This window comes from Bufo bufo, chromosome 4 (assembly GCF_905171765.1).
Source record: "Bufo bufo chromosome 4, aBufBuf1.1, whole genome shotgun sequence".
NCBI lineage: Eukaryota > Metazoa > Chordata > Amphibia > Anura > Bufonidae > Bufo > Bufo bufo.
The window spans coordinates 411,273,906-411,296,279 of record NC_053392.1 but is presented as its reverse complement, the minus strand read 5'-3'; the positions used below and the strand labels follow the sequence as shown (position 1 = coordinate 411,296,279).

Here is a 22,374-nt window from a genome sequence, read left to right as displayed (position 1 = left end):
TAACGGCACGTTTCTACTGGAGTTGCCTATCAAACATATACAAGGTGGAGTTCCAGCCTGTCGGGCTGTCACAAATCAGACATCTGACAGGCAGGTGGTGTCGCGCGCTGAACGTCAGCAAGGCGAGCCATGGCCATGTAAGATCTTCTAAAATGGGCAAAGATTTGCCTGGCCTGCTGCAAGACATCCTGGACCCCGGGGTATTTGGCAACAAATCGCTGCACGACTAAGTTCAGGATGTGTGCCATGCACGGCAAGTGTGTCATTTTGCCCTGTTTCAGCGCGCTCAGCAGATTGGCACTGTTGTCGCACACCACTTTACCAACTGTCAAATTGAGCGGGGTTAGCCAGTAGTGATAAGCGGCATAGACCATATTCAATTTTGCGATATTTCGTGAATATTTGGCAAAAATTTGCAAATTCGAGAATTCGTGATCTCCAGTCATTATTTACTTGATTGCAAAAATCTGCAATGTAATGTATTTGCGATAAAAATTAGCGATTAGAATATTCGCGATCAACACTATTCACAAATACAAATATATAGCACTATATAATAAATATTTGCGAATTCTCAAAGTGGCGATATTCACGATTAAAATTTGTGCTTCGAAAATTTGTGCTCAACACTATTAGCCACTAATCGGCCTGTGACCGCAGAGCTGAAAGCAGTGCAGGACTGGTTTGACTCTTGGCTTCCAGGCACAACAGCCACAGCACAGCATGGCAACGTTTCACCTGGCAAGTCGAATAGGTTCTGGGGAGCTGGGGGGGTGCAGCGGAAGAGGCAGTAGCAGTGGAAATGGAGGAGTCAGCCGAGGAGGAGACAGAAGATGGAGTAGGATGAGGAGAAGAAGAGGCAGACCTGCATGCAATCCGTGGCGGTAACACCAAATCCACATTGGTGCTACGGGTTGCATGCTTGACAACCGTCAGAAGGCTCACCCACTGGGCAGTAAAAGTTATGTACCTTCCCTGCCCGTGTTTGCTAGACCACGTGTCTGTGGTCAGATGTATCTTTTCACCGACACTGTGTGCCAGAGATACATTCAGTTGCCGCTGAACGTGGCCATATAGCTCTGGGATGCCCTTCTGGGAGAAATATTTCCTTCCGGGGACCTTCCATTGCAGTGTGCCAATGGCCACAAATTTTCTAAAGGCCTCCGAGTCCACCAGTTTTTATGGCAGTAGTTGGCGGGCTAGCAGTTCCAACAAGCCAGCGGTCAGTCATTGGGCAAGAAGGTTATCCGGCGTCATCAACTTTTTACGTTCGAACATTTGGACCACGGAAGCCTGCCTTCTGCCAGATGAACGCGACGACAGCACGGGGAAGGTGTAGTGGAGGACACATGGGAGGAGAGCGTAGAAAGAGAAGAGGCAGGACGGGGAGCGCCGGGAGTGTGGCTTTGTGGGTTCTTAAGGTGTTGCTCCCACTGGGCTCGGTGATGGGCGGTCGTCCCTAGGTGAGTGTTGTGGCTGACCGCGACTTATGCGTTGACAGCACAGACTGCTATTTGGCAACACTATTGTCAGCAGTTGACACAGTAAAAAAGGCAACACTGCGGAGCCATGTGCCGGCATCCTGGTAGCGCCAGATGTGACAGTGCATGGTGGATGGCTCGCTCCAGATATATTTGCAGTCTACTTTTTGCCTCCTGTGCACTGCGAATTCTGCCTGTTTCTCCTCCTTCTACCCCCTTTCTGCTGCTCTGTCTCTCCCTCTGAACTCCCCTCCTCTTCCTGTCTTGTGAGCACCCGCGTGACATCCATCGCTACGTCATCATCGTCACCTTCACCACCACTGATATTAGAGATCTCGGAGTAGGCAGCAACAGCTGGGACCTCTGCCTTTGGGCTAATCTGGGTACTCTCGTCAGACCGCTGGGTGGCGGACGTTGCTGCCTCCTCTTCCTGATCCGATGCAAAGAATGGCTGTGCATCGGGAAGGTCTGGGAATGGATGGGAAAATAATTCCTCTGACTCGAGTGGAGGGGCTATGGTGGTGGTGGTGCTGGTGGTGTCTTTGGGGGTGCACACAGCAGAGAGAAAGGAGGGTGCAGATACAGAGGATGAGGAGGGTGCAGAAGCGGAAGGCTGAGTGAGCCACTCAACCAACTCTGGTGCGTCCTTTGACGTAATCGCGCACAACTTCTCCAAATTCCCACTTAGACTCCGGCCTGGTGCATCTGCCCGACCCCTACCACCCTTGCGGAATGGCCTGCCTCTTCCTCTGCCTATCATTTTCAAAATGACCCTGTGACAAAGTCCCTATAGAAGAGCAGTATTTGTGGAAACAGGTATATTGCAGGCCTCAATCAATATTTTGTGGAAGCTGGTATATCATCTCCTCTATCAGTATTTTGTGGAATCAGGTATATAGAACCCATTAATGAGAATTTGCTGGAAGCTGGCAAAACAAACCCCTTAATCAATATTTGGTGGAAGCCGGTATATCAATCCCCTCTATCATTATTTTGTGGAAACAGGTATATAGAACCCATTAATGAGTATTTAGTGGAAGCTGGTATATCAAACCCCTTAATCAGGCATGGGATTCAGCTGGTTCGCTCCGGTTCGACAGATCCGGTTGTTAAAATTACAGCTGGATCGGAGAACCGGCTGAATCTCGATCCGGTGCGGCGGGAGATAAGCGCTTGCATTGTGGGAGCGCTCATCTCCAGGGCTCGAGTCCTGCGGGAACGGCGTTCCTGCACTTTTTTCATAGCAGGAACGCCTGTCACGGCGGGGACTGGGGGAAACCCCCCACCATGCGGTATCAAAGGGATAAAGGGTAGCTGCTAGGCCAGGACGCCGGGAGCAGGTCACCTCCTATTGCATCCCTAATCCTCTCCCTAGCTCCTAACCGTATGAGCCAACCCAGATGGTAGGAGGGCTCATACTCCGGAACCTCAGGGCCCTACTAACCCTCAAGAAATCCCTGGACTAGGAGCAGGGTAAAGATGACCTGTTCCTCCACAACACAGAGGAACAGGAGTCTCTAAAGGCCTAGCTGCAAGGAAAGGGGAACACATACAGCTATAGAGATGGCAGGTAAGCGACACCCATAACACACTTACCTGCCACAGACACACTGACTGGAACCCGTGCACAAGTGCTGATGTCCACACCAACATAAAAGGACACAGCACACACCACAAACCACACAGGAACCCAGGACACCATAGCTGCAATAACGTGAGACACCACAAGAACATCTACTTAACATCTTCTATGACCACAAGGGTGGCCCTCACTGGACAGATGGAATATGCCAGGAAGATAACTCCAGCATACACCATGGCTGGAGTACCCCCCAGCTTCAGGCATCTAAATAGCCCAAGCAGCCACACCAACACCCACACACACATAAACCCAGTGTTAAAACACTAGGAAGGGGAGTTAACCCTTCCAACACCAGACATGGGGAGGAAGCCACTTAAAGGGGAAGTGCACACACAAGCATGGAAAGCTACACATGTCACAGCAATCACCCAGAAGGCCGAGATACTGCCACCGCATGCACACACAGCAACACGTTGCCGCGGGAAACCGCAAGTGTAGCAACAGTGTCACAGCACACACCATAGGCCGTGACAACGCCGTTCCCTTTCAGGGCAAAAGGACCAGAGAGCGGTGAAGGCTTTGTACTCACCGCTTCCTGGTCCCCTGTAGGTAACGCGCTTGAAGTTAAAATATACCATCGGATTGAAGAAAACTCCGATCCGATGGTATATTTTAAATCCGAGGCATTCCCATGGTGATGGGGACGCCCGAATGCTACATCATTGGTGGGTAGACTTGCACCCTCTTCCCGCCCTTCCCAGTTTTAAAAATCATTGGTGGGAAGTGCGCCCCTGGCCCCCCTTCCCCCCATCATTGGTGGCAGCGGCAGTTCCGATCGGAGTCCCAGCAGTGTAATGCTGGGGCTCCGATTGGTTACCATGACAGCCAGGATGCTACTGAAGTCCTGGCTGCCATGGTCAGTTACTCTGCAGCAGCATACTTACATGCGCTGTGGCCGCCCAGTTGCTCCTTCTTGTAACTCACAGGTCTGTGCGGCGCATTGCTATAAGCATAAGCAATGCGCCGCACAGACTGTGAGTTCCAAGAAGAAGGAGGGCCAGGCGGCCACAGCGCATGTAAGTATGCTGCGGCAGAGTTACTGACCATGGCAGCCAGGACTTCAGTAGCGTTCTGGCTGCCATGGTAACCGATCGGAGCCCCAGCATTACACTGCTGGGACTCCGAGCGGAACTGCCGCTGCAAACAATGATGGGGGGGGGCGCACTGCCCACCAATGATTTTTAATACTGGGAAGGGCGGGGGGAGGGCACACTGACCACCAATGATTACCGGGGAGGGGGGGAGGGCACACTGGCACTGGGGGCTGGGGGAGAGGCACTGGGGGCTGGTGGAGAGGCACTGGGGGCTGGTGAGAGGCTACTGGGGGCTGGTGAGAGGCTACTGTGGGCTGCTATAAGGCTACTGGGGGCTTCTATAAGGCTACTAGGGGCTGCTATAAGGCTACTGGGGGCTGCTATGAGGTATGCGGCTCTTATCTGAGGTCTGATTGGGGGTCATTCATATTGTGGTCTGAGCTGAGGTGTTATCTGAGGTCTTATTGGGGTCTTATTAACATTGGGGATCTTATTGGGGCTGTTAGCTGAGGTCTGATTAACATTGGGGGTCTGATTGGTGACCTGACCTGAGGTATAATGAAAAATATTTTTTTCCGGAGCAGCTTGGAGAAAAAAGGCTCAGTCTCCCACACTCCTTCTGCCCGGCCAAGCCACCCAGCACCCCTGAGGCCAAGCCATCCAGCACCCCTGGGACCAAGCCACCCAGCACCCCTGAGGCCAAGCCAGCCAGCACCCCTGAGGCCAAGCCAGCCAGCACCCGAGGCCAAGCCAGCCAGCACCCCTGAGGCTAAGCCACCCAGCTCCCCTGAGTCTTCAGAACTGTAAGTAAATTATATATAAGGGGAGCTTATAATATGAAAGAGACTAATTATGTCTGAACAGACATATAGCACAAATTCCAGTGTTTGTTTAGGTTTTATGTTGCATTGAATTTTCTGCGAAATATATATATTTTTTTTTATATTTTGGCAGTGGATCTTGTTCCCACACTTTTTTTCCCAAGACTTGACCCCTGCTCATCTCCCTACATTCATCTGTATCACCGTCTTCAAGACAGCGATGCAGATGAACACTGCAGCAGGGCAAGGGAGAGGCGTCTCCCTTCCCTGTTCCTCTGATAGGCTGCTGGCATGAGGCATGAGGAAGCATCTACTGGGGGCATGGCTGGCACAAAGGGGACACTATGGGGGCATCTACTGGGGGCATTGCTGGCACATGGGGGACACCATGGGGGGCATCTACTGGGGGCATTGCTGGCACATGGGGACACTATGAGGGCATCTACTGGGGACATTGCTGGCACATGGGGACACTATGGGGGAATCTACTGGCACATCATTGGGGACACTATGGGGGGCATCTACTGGGGACATTGCTGGCACATGTGGACACTATGGGGGCATCTACTGGGGACATTGCTGGCACATGTGGACACTATGGGGGCATCTACTAGGGGTATTGCTGGCACATGGGGGCCATCTACTGGGGGCATTGCTAGCACATAGGGAACACTATGGGGGCATCTTATACTGGCACATTATGGGGACACTGTAGGGTTGGAGGGGAGGAAGAACACTATCGGGTATATTATATAGGCACACTATGGGGGCACTAAGAAGGGGCATTTATACTAGCACATTCTGGGGGACACTATGGGGGAATCTTATACTGGCACATTATGGGGGCACTATGGGGAAAAGGAGAGGAGCACTATGTGAGCATTTACCAGGCGCATTATATAGGGGTGTTTTTTACTTGCACACATTATAGGGGCACTATGGGGACATTAGCTCAACTGGGGGCACTGAGGGAATTTTTTGTACTGGCAAACAGAACGGGAGCATTTTTGAGCTAGTGCACATTATTATTATTATAATTGAAGGTGGCAGGTGAGTTGTTAAGAAGGTATGAGGATGATGGAAAAGTAGGAACCTAAGATGTCTTTTGTCAAACTGCAGAGACAAGAGATGGGTGAAAAATCATCATGGCGGTCTGCTCTCAAAGGAGAAGATGAAGAAAGAGAAGGTCTGCATCAGAGGAGAAGTCACTTGATATAAGAGGTATGTGGTGCTTCTGGATAGCACAAAATATAATATGTATGCAAATATGTCTTTAGTGCTAGGTACGAATGTGTATAAAATGTATACGGTGTAGGTAAATCTACTGTAAGTGTAGCCTAGGGGTCATTTATATACTGTATGGTGTATATTGTATATGTGATTATGTGAGTGTAGTGTCTATATAGTCTGTTTATGTATGCATACCTCCCAACCATCCCAGATCTGGCATAACTACTGTGTGGGGGGCACAATGGAGACTAAGCAGGGTTGGGACATGTACAGATAGACATTGGGAGGAGTTAGAGGTGTGGGCCAGCGCTGGAAAAAAAACTTCAACATTGATAGTTTAGCTTAGGCTTTTTAAAAGTTTTGTGGTATGTGAGTGTAGTGTATACATGGGGTATTTATGTGTATGTGTGTTGCATATATATGGTGTATGCATATGTAAACATGTGTCGTGACGCTTCTTATTTGCCGTTGAGTAGGGAACCAGTTCTTAAAAATTTTAATCCCACCCCTGCCCTTAATCAATATTTGGTGGAAGCTGGTGTATCGCCGGCCTCAATCAATATTTGGTGGAAGACGGTATATCAATCCCCTCTATCACTATTTTGTGGAAACAGGTATATAAGAACCCCTTAATGAGTATTTGCTGGAAGCCGGTATATCAAAACCCTTATTCAGTATTTGGTGGAAGCTGGTGTATCATAGGCCTCAATCAATATTTGGTGAAAGGGGGTATATCAATCCCCTCTATCAGTATTTTGTGGAAACAGGTATATAGAACCCATTAATGAGCATTTGCTGGAAGCTGGTATATCAAACCCCTTAATTAATATTTGGTGGAAGCTGGTGTATCATAGGCCTCAATCAATATTTGGTGGAAGCTGGTATATCAATCCCCTTCACCAGCATTTTATGGAAACAGGTATATAGAACCCATTAATGAGTAGTGGTGGACGAACATCGGCCGGGACGGTTCGTGAACGCGATCGTGATCAAATGTTCGCGAACCACAAGTTCGCAGCGGGCCCTTCACTTTAAAGGCAGGCGAACCTGGAATACCTTCAGGTCATATTTGCAGCCACCAAATACTTACTAGAAGTGCAAAAATAGTCCCACAACATGGACAGTGACATACCAGATGTATTATTCAAATTTGCGATCTCCATTCATAATTTTTTTCAATGCGAAATATCGGCAATGTAATTTTCGCCTATGCGCATGCGCTAAATGTGCGTGGCCTACTACAGCAACTGGATTTCCACCAGACTGAAGTTGGATGCAATCAGAAAAGATGGTTGGCAACAATTTTCGCGACGTTGAGGAACAATTTCTGATCACTGTAAGTAATTTGACATTAAAGCAGTGTATTTGATTACATTTCACATGTATGTTATAACAATCGCTGTATATGCAGATCGAGTGTTTAAAAAAAGCGCCATTCGAAAATCCCTAATGATGTGATTTATTTTTTTGGGGTACACACAACTTGTTGTGAGAACTTGCCACTCCAGTACAGGCCCCAAAACTTAGCCAATCGGCATTCACCTGACAGCACACAACTTTGTAGGATTCTGTGGCTGGAGGGATTTTAGGCGGTCACAGGATAAAAATTTAACTGTCGGCCAGTACAGGCCCCAAAAATTAGCCAATAGACATTCACCTGACAGCAAAGAATGTGAGATTCTGTATCTGGAGGTACATTAGGCGGTCACAGGATAAATATGTAACTGTCGGCCAGTACAGGCCCCAAAAATTAGCCAATAGGCATTCACCTGACAGCAAAGAATTTGGGATTCTGTATCTGGAGGTACATTAGGCGGTCACAGGATAAATATGTAACTGTCGGCCAGTAGAGGCCCCAAAATTTAGCCAATAGGCATTCACCTGACAGCAAAGAATTTGGGATTCTGTATCTGGAGGTACATTAGGCGGTCACAGGATAAATATGTTACTGTCGGCCAGTACAGGTCCAAAAAATTAGCCAATAGGCATTCATCTGACAGCAAAGAACTTTGGATTCTGTGGCTGGAGGTACATTAGGCGGTCACAGGAAAAATATGTAACTGTAGGCCAGTACAGGCCCCAAAAATTAGCCAATAGGCGTTCATCTGACAGCAAAGAACTTTGGATTCTGTGGCTGAAGGTACATTAGGCGGTCACAGGATAAATAAGTAACTGTCGGCCAGTACAGGCCACAAAATGTAAGCATTCAACGGACATAAACGGCCTTTTATGCCACTGTATTTACCTAAGACAGGGACCATGATTTATTCTGGGTGGTGGCGGATATTTGTGGGCTGTCATGAGGAATTTCAATCAAAAATGGTCGACTTGTCACATGTGTTGAATTCCTCTGAGATTTATGCCTCATTCATTTTTATAAATGTGAGGTAGTCCACACTGTCATGAGCTAGGCGAGTGCGCTTATCGGTCACAGTCGCCCCTGCTGCGCTGAACATCCTTTCGGACAGGACACTGGACAAGGGGCAAGCCAACAGTTCCATGGCAAATTGTGCCAACTCTGGCCACAGGTCAAGCTTGCACATCCAGTAGTCCAGGGGTTCATCGCTTCTCAGAGCATCCACATCGACTGTTAACACGATGTAGTTGGACACCTGTCGGTCTAGGCGTTCCCCGAGGCTGGATCCGGAGGAGAGCTGTTGATGGGTTGGCTGCAAGAATGATGGTTGGATGACCAACACATGTTCAAACTGCCCTCTTCTTTCATGCGCTGTTGGATTGGTTCCCGCAACTGTTCCTCTGAGTGGAAATTCCTCTGCCAGCGCCCGCAAAAGCAGAATGCAGCATTTCTCGAAGCAAGGCCTGGAAGTGCTGCATTCTGACAGCCCTCTGTGATGGTGGTAACATTTCTGCCATTTTGTGTTTGTACCGGGGGTCTAAGTACGTTGCCACCCAGTACTGGTCCTTGCCCTTTATGCTTTTTATACGGGGGTCCCTCTTCAAACACTGGAGCATGAAGGCCCCCATTTACACTAAACTGGAAGCAGTGGAGTGGCCTGGCTCCTGCTCATCATCCAGGATAATGTCGTCCTCGTTCTCCTCCCCCTATCCACGGACAACACCAGGGATCCCAGAAACGTTTATGCTCTTCTTGCTCCTCCTCCGCCCCAGCACCATCCTCCTCTGACTCCACTTCAGACTCCTGTTGTTGACTTGTCTCAGATGGAGTAACCCCCCCGGGAATTCATCCAGCATTGCGACTTCCTCATCTTCCTGCTCCTGCTCCTCGACGGCTTGATCAATGACACGACGCAATGCATGCTCCAGACAGAAGGCGTAAGGCATGATGTCACTGATGGTGCACTGGCTGCGACTGACCAGTTTGGTGATCTCATCAAATGGCCGCAGAAGTCTGCATGCGTCGCGCATGAGCAGCCAATGGCTCAGTGAAAAAAAAAACAAGCTCCCCAGAACCTGTCCTGCAGCAGAGTTTGTACAGGTAGTTATTAACTGCACGTTTCTGCTGGAGCAGCCTATCAAGCATATACAAGGTGGAGTTCCATTGCGTCGGGCAGTCACAAATCAGAAGTCTGACGGGCAGGTGGTGTTGCCGCTGAATGTCAGCAATGCGAGCCATGGCTGTGTAAGATCTTCTAAAATGGCCAGAGATTTTCCTGGCCTGCCGCAAGACGTCCTGGACCCCGGGGTATTTGGCAACAAATCGCTTCACCACTAAGTTCAGGACATGTGCCATGCATGGCACATGTGTCATTCTGCCCTGTTTCAGCGCGCTCAGCATATTGACACCGTTATCGCACACCACTTTACCAACTGTCAGATTGAGCGGGGTTAGCCACTGATCTGCCTGTGACCGCAAAGCTGAAAGGAGTGCAGGACCGGTGTGGCTCTTAGCTTCCAGGCACAACAGACGCAGCACAGCATGGCAACTTCTCATCTGGCACGTCAAATAGGTTCTGGGGATCTTGGGGGTGGGGGCGCAGCGGAAGAGATAATAGCAGCAGAAAAGGAGGAGTCAGCCGAGAAGAAGAGGGAGGATGGAGTAGGAGGAGGAGAAGAAGAGGCAGGCCTGCATGTAATCCGTGGCGGTAACACCAAATCAACATGGGTGCCACGGGTTGCATGCTAGACTGCCGTCAGTAGCTTTACCCATTGGGCAGTAAAAGTTATGTACCTTCCCTGCCCGTGTTTGTTAGACCACGTGTCTGTGACTGTTGTCAGATGTATCTTGGAACAGACACTGTGTGCCAGAGATACATTCACTTGCTGCTGAACGTGGCCATATAGCTCTGGGATGCCCTTCTGGGAGAATTATTTCCTTCTGAACGACCTTCCATTGCGGTGTCCTAATGGCCACAAATTTTCTAAAGGCCTCCGAGTCCACCAGTTTATATGGCAGTAGTTGGCGGGCTAGTAGTTCTGACAAGCCAGCTGTCAGCCGTTGGCCAAGAGGGTTATCCGACATCATCTTTTTTCGCTCGAACATTTGGGGCAAGGAAGCCTGCCTCGTGCCAGATGAACGCGACGACGGCACGGTGGAAGGTTTAGTGGAGGATAACTGGGAGGAGAGAGTAGAAGGAGAAGAGGCAGGATGGTGAGCGCCGGGAGTGTGGCTTTTTGGGTTCTGACAGTGTTGCTCCCACTGGGCTTGGTGATGGGAGGCCAGGTGCCTTCTTAAGGCGGTCGTCCCTAGGTGAGTGTTGGACTTACCGCGACTTATGCACAGGCTGCAGATGGCAACACTATTGTCAGCAACGGACACATTAAAAAAAGCCCACAATGCGGAGCCATGTGCCGGCGTCTTGGGAGCGCCAGATGTGACCGTGCATGGTGGATGTTTTGTTTCAGATACATTAGTAGTCTGCTTTTTGGCTCCTGTGCACTGCGAGTTCTGCCTGCTTCTCCTCCCTATCTGCTGCTCCGTATCTCCCTCTGAACTCCTCTCCTGTTCCTCTCTTGTGGGCACTCACATGACATCCATCGACACATCATCATCGGATTTGTTACCTTCACCACCACTGACATTAGAGATCTCAGAGTAGGCAGCAACAGCGGGGACCACCGTCCTTGGGCTGATCTGGGTACTGTCGTCAGACTGCTGGGTGGCGACCGTTGATACCTCCTCTTCCTGATCTGATGCCAAGAATAGCTGCACATCAGTAAGGTCTTGGAATCTATGGGAAAACAATTCCTCTGACTCGAGCCGAGGGGATATGGTGGTGGTGGTGGTGTCTTTGGGGGGGGATACAACAGAGAGTGAAGAGGGTGCAGATACAGAGGATGAGGAGGGTGCAGAAGCGGAAGGCTGAGTGATCCACTCAACCAAGTCTGGTGCGTCCTTTGACGTAATCGCACGCACCTTCTGCAACTTCCCACTTAGGCTCCGGCCTGGTGCACCTGGCCGACCCCTACCACCCCTGCGGAATGGCCTGCCTCTTCCTATGCCTGTCATATTCAAAATGACCCTGTGACAAAAGTCCCTATAGTAGAGCAGTATTTGTGGAAGAAGGTATATTACACCCCTGCCTCAATCAGTTTTTTGGGGGGGCAACTGGTAAATCACACCAGTAGAAATTATTTCGTCAAATAGTGTTTGTCACTCTGTGTACATGCAGTGATGCAGCAAAACCGTGTACAAATGCTGCACTACCTAAATGCACTATATATAAAGTATATTATTGGTATATAACACCCCTGCTTCAATCAGTTTTTTGGGGGGGCAACTGGTAAATCACACCAGTAGAAATGATTTCTTCAAATAGTGTTTGTCACTCTGTGTAGATGCGGTGACGCAGCAAAACCGCACACAACTGCTGCATAATACAATTGCACTATAATATACTTTCTATGTTAGAAAGTATATTATAAGTATATTACACCCCTTAGTATGTCACACCTATCGATAGCACACCTATACCAGTACTTAAAAGGACTTTTGTGGCCCTATTAGCTAGCGATTTGTGTCCCTAACAGTCCTGCTCCATACAGCAACCTCTCCCTACACTGGCAAAATACTGAATATAAAATGACGCCCAGATCAGGTTTATTTATAAGTCCATGTGCTGAAACTTTTCAATTGGCTGTCCTCTACCATCTGATGCATGTATCATGGGTCAAAGTTCTTCAAAATATAAAAGAATATGGCGGGCGCGAATATCGCCATATGTTCGCAAAGTTCGCAGCGAAACGACCGCCGGGCGAACCGCAAGGCCATCTCAATTAATGAGTATTTGCTGGAAGCCGGTAAATCAAACCCCTTAATCAATATTTGGTGGAAGCCGGTGTATCGCAGGCCTCAATTAATTTTGGTGGAAGCCGGTATATCAATCCCCTCTATCAGTATTTTGTGGAAACAGGTATATAGAACCCCTTAATGAGTATTTGCTGGAAGCTGGTATATCAAACCCCTTAATCAACATTTGGTGGACGCTGGTGCATCACACCCCTCAATGAGTATTTTGCGGAAGCATCTATATCAAACCCCTAATCAGTATTTTGTGGAGGCAGGTATATCACACCCATAAGGGTCCATTCACACGTCCGCATTTTTTAACCGCATCCGATCCGTTTTTTTTTGCGGATTGGATGCGGAACCATTCATTTCAATGGATCCGCAAAAAAAGCGGACAGCACACCGTGTGCTGTCCGCTTCCGTATGCCCGTTCCGATGCTCCGCATAAAAATAGATCAGGTCCTATTCTAGTCAGTTAAATGCGCCCCGTTGTCTCATTGATTTCTATGGTTCCGCAAAAAAAACAGATGTCACACGGATGCTATCCGTATGTCACCCGTTTTTGCGGATCCGTTGTTATAGTTATATTATATAGTTATATTACAACTTTTTTAGCATTTTAAATTTACATCATGTTATCCATTTTTGCGGATCCGCAAAAACGGATCACATACGGAAACATTTTTGCGGAACAACGGATCCACAAAAAACGGATCGCAATCCCGGATATAAAAATGCGGACGTGTGAATGGACCCAGTTTTTTTTGAGGCAACAGATATATCACACCAGTTGTAATTAGTTATTCGAATAGTGTTTGTCCCTCTATCTAGCTGCAGTATCTCAGCAGAACCGCACACAACTGCTGCACAATACAAATGCACTATAATATACTTTCTATGTTAGAAGGTATATTATAAGTATACCACAACCCTCAATCCCGTTTGTTTGTTTTTTTTTGGGGGGGGGGGGCAACAGGTATATCACACCAGTGCAATTAGTTATTCCAATAGCGTTAGTTATTCCACAAAGCTGCTCACAAAGCCTGGCCAACATGTGGAATGGGGAGTTCCAGCGCATGCTCACATCGCACAACAGCCGGTGAGCTGGCAATTTCAAGCATTGCTGCAGCAGTGACAGACCGGCTGAAACTGTCGGTGACTTTGCGGAAATGTTCACACATGAAGCGCACCTTCACCAGTAGCTCAGGTAAATTGGGGTATGTTTTTAGAAACCTCTGAACCACAAGGTTGTATACGTGGGCAAGGCATGGGATGTGGCTCCAAAGCCGCCACGAGTTACGGCCATTATCAGACACAACCATGCCTTGTTCTAGGTTAAGTGGCGAGAGCCACAGCTCTGTCTTGTCTCTTATCCCCTGCCACAGCTCTGCAGTGGTGTGCGGTTTGTCACCTAGGCAGCTCAGCTTCAGCACGGCCTGTTGCCGCTTCCCCACTGCAGTGCTACACTGCTTCTAGCTACCGACTGAAGACTGACTGGTGCTGCACGTGGATAATTCGGAGGTGAAAGTGGAGGAGGAGGCGGATGAGGAGAAGTGGGGGTTGGAGCCACTAACGTAGGTAGTGGCGGAAACCCTGATGGAAATGGGACCCGCAATCCTTGGCGTCGGTAGGACCTGTGCCATCCCAGGGTACGAGTGGCTCCCAGCCTCCACAACATTCACCCAGTGTGCAGTCAGGGAAATGTAGCGTCCCTGGCCGAAAGCACTTGTCCAAGAACCCAAGAACACTGTATGTGAGACAATTGCATTACTACTGAGCTATAGGCTTCCCTAAAACTAGTTTGGGATTTTCTTCATCTATGTGATTTAGCATACAAAAACACAGTAAAGCTAAAAGTCATTGTGACGCTGACTAGCCAGGAAAGTCAGACATCAGCGTCAAATATCACTTTAATTTGTCTCTCATGTAATGTTTAAAAACATTAACTTGTTTTAAAGTAACTAATGGGTTTTGAACCCAATAACTCCAGTGCACAAACCAGTAACCTAACCACTGATATAACACTGTAATGTGTTAGCTTACAGTATTTTAGACACATAGCCAGAAGCTCCGCTATATACTTACTTTGGTTAATTGATTTAGCATACACATACACAGTATATCTATAACTCATTCTGACTTTGACCCTGACCTATGAAGAGTATAAGTCAAACTCACATGTTAGAGTCAAATATGAAAGTCAGGTGTCGGGGTCAGGGTCGGGTATCTGTAGCAGTATACTGTCCTCTTCCGTGTTTATTACTTTACACAGTTTTATCAGCAAAAATTGATATTTTACTGTGCAAGCCTTCTACAAGATCATTAAAGAGAATAGGGCCCAATACTGACCCCTGAGGTACTGCTAACGTTGACCCCGTCTGAGAATGTACCATTTATAACTACCTTGCCAAGAATCATTGATATACTGTGACATTATTTCTTAGGTTGATTACAGATTGTATACATACAAATAAGATGTCAAATTAAAAAAGTTATTAAACCATTTCAATATGGTTACATTTAGCTACAATAGCCACGGCTACTTACTAAGAAGGTAAAAGTTACTTATTTCCACTCCATTTGTTTATACAAATGGCTGGAGAAATATTGACTAAATGGATGGTGATAGTGAATTTTTAAGCCAGTGATCTTTCATCAAAGGACCCCAAAGCGAATCTCCAACAGATTAGCTGTTTGAAGAGACTGGGATGCCTCCTAGGCCACTGACATCACATTCATTGGTCACATGGCCAAGGTGCACCAAACACAAGTACTATCCAAAGGATGGTGCTGTGCTTGGTAAGCCGCAAGGAGTCCCTGGTGTTCAATGAAGCACCACATCCTCTTCAGATAGCCAATTAACTGGGGTGCTGGGCTTCAGGGACCCCCACTGATTACATACTATTAAACACTCGGACAACCCCATTAAGCAAATTTTTTTCAAAGATCTGAACTTTGTCTTTCTGATACAAAGCTCCAGATCCTCTGGAGAGACATCCATGGAATTTGGAGGTCTATGAAAACAAAGCTCAGACCATTATCAGATACAAACTAATCAGCAAAGAATTTTGAAGTTTGTATACTTATAAAACCTGTTTAGCCATGTAACTATTGAATCACTAAGTCATCATTTAGGACAAATTATAGTTTAATATACATATACATGAATTTTAACCTGGTAAATTGAATATCCTATTGTTAACAGATCAGCTCCACTTTTTTTCAACTTGCGTCTATTTTTTTGCATTAAAGCAGCAATGAACGTGCACTCATTGTGGCCATCGTCCTCTTCTTTCAGGCTCAGCTTTATCTGTGGATTTGACCAGAAAGTGTCTATAATGCAAAAAAAAAAAAATATATATATATATATATATAAACACATATTTGTATATTATTAACCTAAAGATAGTGTCAATTGAATCAAATGCTATATAATGCCCATTTTAAAATTAAACCAGTATATCCATTGAATTGTATTATCCTCTAGAAGAATGATAGATTTTATATCAAGGCAGGAGACTCCATTATGCTTTAAGATCTTTCTTTTTGCTCCCAGCAGCAAACAGTTAACAATGTAAAACAGAAAAATGTACATAAGATATGTAAATCAGTGTTCACAAACAGCCAATCAACAGGCAGAATAGGTCATATAAGGTCTAATCAATCATGTGAACTTCCTTCTTTCTTGCTGCTCGACTCCCAGAAAGATACGTAAATTGCTCTACTCATATAGTTATTATATATATATATATATATATTTATATCCATATCAACTTCACTGCAGTCTGAAATATATGTACTGATATATATATGTATGTATATATATATATATATATCGTTTACCTTATTGATAAGTTCCCTATAATATATATATATATATATATATATATATATATTCCATGTTTTTTCTGAATATTTATTGACCCACTCTCTGTTCACAAATCTCTCTATACTGTGAGGAGTTTATTTACCGATATTCCTGCCGATACTCCCCTCCATACACCCTCCTTTTTCCATACATTTTCCTTTTCTAACCTTACCTCCATAGCGACGTCAGTTTACTTTCGCTTTACCTCACTGCTCCGTTTTTTCCAGTGAGCTCACGCTGGTTGGTCCTCAGCCTGCGCCCTTTTTTCTCACACTGTTTCAGTCAGATGCTCTCTGCAATCCTGTCAGGTACACCGCTCAACTACTCTCTGAGTGCAATATCCTTTTCAATGCCTTAATATCTGTGTGTCTCAGATTTTTTATTTTTATATATATATATATATATATATATATATATATCTAATATATATATATATTATTCTTTATTTCCCTATATAAAATTTATTATATTCCTGATAAATTATCCATATACTTACCATTACCATGTCCGCTGAGGATACCAATAAAATACCTGGGACTACAGGTTCAGTCATAGTGGAAGAAGAAATCCTACAGTCCATGATTAATAATTCACTGACAAAATCTGTTCAATGTGCGGTCAATTCCGCCATATCTTCATTACAAGAGGCGATTGCACAATCTGTAGCCATGGCTATCACCAATGCCAAAACTATGCAGTCTCCTAAAGACCCTGCTACCCCTTCCGACCAATTTTGGTCTATGGAGGAATCTACTTCCCGTTTAGCGTAAGGTATGAATAGGGGTAAAGCCGCTCAGAAAAGGTGCTTTCTTACCGATCCCACCCCTACTAAATTGCAAAACTTACATACCAAAAGGGATCAGGATACTACAAAAGCTTTTTCAAAAACCACAATTACCGCTGCTAAAGCAGTCAATATTGAACCCTCTGCCCCTGAGGTTGTCAACATGAAGTGGACTTCTAAGGCTTTGAGAGTTAAGCCAGACTCCTATAACTCTTCCCCTCTGAGTCCTCCTTAGATGATGCTGATAATTCAGACATTGATAATATGTCTGATGAGGGAGACCAAATTTTGGGAGAAGAGGAAAGTTCTTTATCCCTTATCTTGGATGGGTCGGGTACCCCTTTCTTTGACCCTGGGATGATCAAACATCCTCGGTCAGGTGACCGGGTACCTCAACCTCAAGTATCCAAATTTGTTTCATTATGACTTAAGAAACCATTAGACAAGACAGCTAGAAGTAAGCTGCGTTCTGAATGCTCAAGGCCCACTCTCCCGAACAAAATTGCACATACTCCTGAAATAGATCCAACTCTTATAAAATTTTTGTCCAAATCTGGCAAAAATCCTGAAAAAAGGAGTTGATTGTTCTTTTAGAACGATCCAGGACAGACTGTTAGACATAGTCGGTCCACTAACAAAAAATGTACAGTAGACTTTACTGAACAAGCCTCTACCTCTGGAGATCCGGTGGACCTATCGGTCCTGAAGGGTTAGGCCCAGAGAGCAGTATGTTTAGTTGGCAACACCAATGCATCCATGGAAAGGAAGAGGTCTATCCTCATGCGGCTAGACCCGCAGCTAGTACACCTGGCCAATTCAGCCAATACCCCATCCTCAGAAGGTTTACTCTTTGGAGATTCCTTTGTAAAGGACATAAGTAAATACGTAGGGCTCTTTTCATCTCTAGAAAAGGCCCAGACATCACTAAAACGTGTCTTCAAAGGCCATGTTTTTACAAGGGCTGGGAAACGGAGGGGCTGATTTCCCAGACGGGTGTCCCAGGAGGGACAATGTTACAGAGGCCCTCCCCCCCCTCAGCCAGAACATCCTATCTTCCCAACCACCTCCTATGCCACCACTCCTTTATTCCCCACAAGAGCATGGCGTTCAGATCTTCTTACGTATTCTTCCCACATTCCCTTGGGAGGTTAAAAAAGACGTTTTATACACGTCTGGGCTATGATCTCAGCAGACGCATAGATCCTAAACACTGTGAGGGGTTATCAAATCGATTTTCTCTGTCAACCAATACAAACACAGCTCCCTCATTCTGTAATATTCTCACACACAGAACAACTAGATACAACTAGAAATCAAGGAACTATGTTCCAAGGGCGCATTAGTCGAAATACCCGTAAAATCACCGGGTTTCCTGAACAACCTCTTCTTGGTGAAAAAGAGGGATGGCGGCCACAGACCTGTAATCAACTTGAAGACCCTCAACAAATATGTCTTCTACCGACATTTCAAAATGGAAGGTATCCATTTACTGAGGGATCTACTTTTACAAATAGATTGGCTTGCAAAAATAGACCTGAAAGATGCCTATCTCACAGTGCCTATGCACCCCATGTCTCAACCCTACCTCCAATTTCTATGGGAAGGTCACAAATACCAATTTACCAGCCGATCGTTTGGACTGTCCTCCGCACCATGGTGTTTCACAAAACTCTTGAAACCAGTGATAGCAACTCTCCGGACTCGGGGTGTACGTCTCATCATTTACCTAGACAACATCCTCATCATGGCTCAGTCTCAGTCATTAATTCTCCTTCACATCCATTAACTCTTTTAACCAACCTGGGGTTTTTTGATCAACCACGAGAAATTGATTCTAACCCCATCAAGACAGATGGAGTTTTTAGGGTTTCTAGTGGATACTCAGTCTGCTACTCTGAGCCTTCCATCCAGGAAATTGAAGACCATCAGGAAAGAAATTTGGTCCATACTCAACAAGAATTTTGTGTCTCGCCTAACTATTGCTCGGATTATAGGCCTACTCTCTGCCTCAATTCAAGCGATTTTTCCTGCTCCCCTCCACTACAGAGCTCTCCAACGTTTAAAAGCTCGACATCGGAAGGAAGGGTTGGGTTACTCACATGAGGTAAGTCTAACTACGGATACCAGGGACAAGCTCCTGTGGTGGCTGAAACACAATTAAGACTGGAATGGCAAGACCATATTCAATTCTACCCCAGACCTAATTATCGAGTCAGATGCCAGTCGACTTGGTTGGGGTGCTCGGTGCAGCTCCTGTTCTACAGGAGGGAAATGGTCCGGAGAAGAAACTTCCCTTCACATCAATTGCCTAGAGCTCTTGGCGGGATTTTTTGCCCTCAAAAGCTTCACAAAGGACAAATCCTATTGTTGTGTCCTTCTTCAGATGGACAATATAGCAGCGGAACAGTTTATCAACTGCTTAGGAGGAACCAGATCGGAGATTCTAGCCGATATTGCCAAACATTTTTGGCATTTCTGTCTAGACAAACATATCATTTTGAAGGCGATGTACCTTCCGGGTTTGTCCAATACTATTGCGGACTGGAATTCCCCATTTCTATCGGACACCAGCGACTGGAGATTAGATCCCACCATCTTCCATCAGATCAATTCCCTCTGGGGTCCACTATATATGGACCTTTTCGCATCCCGCCTCAACCGTCAGGTACCTCGGTCCTTTACGCTTTCCTCCGTTCACTCTCATCTCAAGGATTCTACTTCTAACCATGTCTCAACAAGCAACTCTGGGGTTAATAACCCCACTCTGGCCAACTCAGACCTTGTTCCCCCAGATTCTGGCAATGACTATAGATTATCCACGAATCCTTCCGATTCATCCATCGATCCTTTTAGACCCGACCGGACATCACGACCAAGAATATGTTTGTTAGAAACGCGTAGACGTTCATTTGGAACACTGAGGTGATGCTGTCACTGTATTGATCTGTACTACACTGAATAAAGGAACCTACAATAGTTTCTAACTTCGATGCTGGATCCATCGCTTTATTTCGAACATCAACATCCTCTGATTCTATCAGATCTTTTGTCTCTAGTAGCCTGGTTCATTTCAGGCCAGCAGGACTTGATTACGAAATGTCACAGTCAGCTAGCAACATCCTCTCTGACGCCTGGGCTCCAGGCACCCGATCATCTTAGAGATCAGCCTGGAAGATTTGGTCTGATTGGTGCGGTCAACCGACATTGGTTCCCGTATGTGCACCTCTAAACCATATTATAAACTTCCTTTCTGATTCTTTCGACGCAGGGAAGGCATATCGAACTATTAATGTCTACCAATCGGCAATCTCTTTCTATCATGCACCTATCCAGGCTTTACCAATAGGCAAACATCCTTTAGTTTGCAAACTTTTGAAGGGCAATAAATTTCGAAGGCCCCCCACTCCCAAATATCACTCTACTTGGGACGTTAACTTGGTGCTGGGCCTATTTTTAACTTGGGAAGACAATGATCTTCTCACTCTGAAGTTATTGTCTTTTAAGTTAACCATGTTATTATGTCTAATATTTTTTAAACGTGTTTCGGACGTCCGAGCTTTAGACATATCTCGTAGGCAATTTCAACCACAAGGAGTTCAGTTTTCTATTGTCCGTCGTACCAAAACTAATAGCTCTTCTGTTTTCTACCCCACTTTCCCTCTACAAAAAAAGCTTTGTGTGGTCAGGTGCCTATGATCCTACTACGAACATAGAACTTTACCTCTAAGGAGTCCATCTGTATCCCAACTCCTCATTTCATATTGCAGACCCCATCTACCAGTGTCATCGGCAACCCTAGCTAGATGGGTTTCTCAAACTATGTCCTTAGCAGGGGTGGACACTTTTCTTTTTGGGGCACACTCCACTAGAGGAGCTATGTCCACAAAAATTAGACAATCTGGAGGATCCTTATCAGACATTCTAAAGGCGGCCAACTGGGCCTCAGAATCTCTGTTTAATACCTTTTATTTCCGACCTGATCCACACGTTTCCACTGTATTATTTCAGTAACCATTAGTTGGTATCTATAGCTATTGTTAGAATTAAATTATAGAGCATAAGCTTTCCTAGTTTTAATGAAGGAAAATATAGATTTTATGAAAGACAGGAGACGAACATTATCCAACCCACTGACCCGACCCTTGTTTTTATTGTTTTTGTCTCCTCTCTATTAGTCTGAAACATCTTTCATGGCCATCAAATCCTACTACAATCTCCAACCAGTGTTATTACCATGGAGGTTTAAGTTTTCTTCATGCATCCTGTTATCCTTCACAATCTCATCAAGAAAGAAGGAAGTTCACATGATTGATTAGACCTTATATGACCTATGCTGCCTGTTGATTGGCTGTTTGTGAACACTGATTTACATATCTTATGTACATTTTTCTGTTTTACATTGTTAACTGTTTGCTGCTGGGAATAAAAAGAAAGATCTTAAAGCATATTGTTCGCCTCCTGTCTTTCATAAAATCTATATTTTCCTTCATTTAAACTAGGAAAATCTTCAATTATCGCTGATCATCTGCTATAGTACATAGGTCAGTAAAACAAATGAGGCGTGCTCCACTGCATACCATATTAAAAAATTATATTTTACACATACTGTACAAAACTGGATGGGGCATGGTACAGTGGCACACAGTCTTCGGCTAAGGCCTGGAAATATGATAGCCAGCAGTGTGTGTCTGATGATGCCTTTCTTCCTGAAGGCAGATGCAGCAAAAGTACTGAAAACTTTGTTTTATCCCCTGCGCTTCTCCACACATGCTTGACGTCAAGGAGGCAGCGGTGACCACGCCCCCTTCCCTGCCCCTTCGCTGTGACTGACAGCCAGCAGTTCAGCTGGCTTTGCCGAACTCTCTGCATAAGCGCTGTCAGTCACAGCGAAGGGGCAGGGAAAGGGGTGTGGTTACTGTGACTTAAAGTAAGGAGGCCGCTGCCTCCTTGACTTCAAGCATGTGTGGAGAAGCGTGCCAGCAGGGGATAAAACAACGATTTCAGAACTTTTGCTGCATCTGCCTTTAGGAAGAAAGGCTTTATCAGAAACATGCTGCTGGCTACATACATGTACTGCTGGCGGCTTGGGATGGTTTTGGGAGGTGACAGGTTCCCTTTAACTCTATTTCTACTAGGTTTTTTGTTTTTTTCCCGCTCAGTTCCTTAAAATGAGCCCGGTATGTCATTTAAAAAATCAGAAACTAAATCTGTTGTATTGGCAAATCAGAGGTCAGGGAAACCATACAGGTCAGGGAAACCTAGAGTGCAGCATGTAATCTTGTGTCAAAAGATCCTTCTCAACTCCT

At 45.9% G+C, this 22,374-nt stretch overlaps 1 protein-coding gene across 1 annotated transcript in view; it reads right to left on the bottom strand.

Annotated features, from left to right (window-relative positions):
- The window catches only part of CAPN9 (calpain 9), a 392,629-nt gene that overhangs the window by 138,487 nt on the left and 231,768 nt on the right, over positions 1 to 22,374 (bottom strand). Inside the window, exon 10 of the mRNA XM_040430101.1 lies at positions 15,592 to 15,749. Coding sequence (XP_040286035.1) covers positions 15,592 to 15,749 — 158 coding nt within the window. The remainder of the gene's footprint in view (positions 1 to 15,591; positions 15,750 to 22,374) is intronic.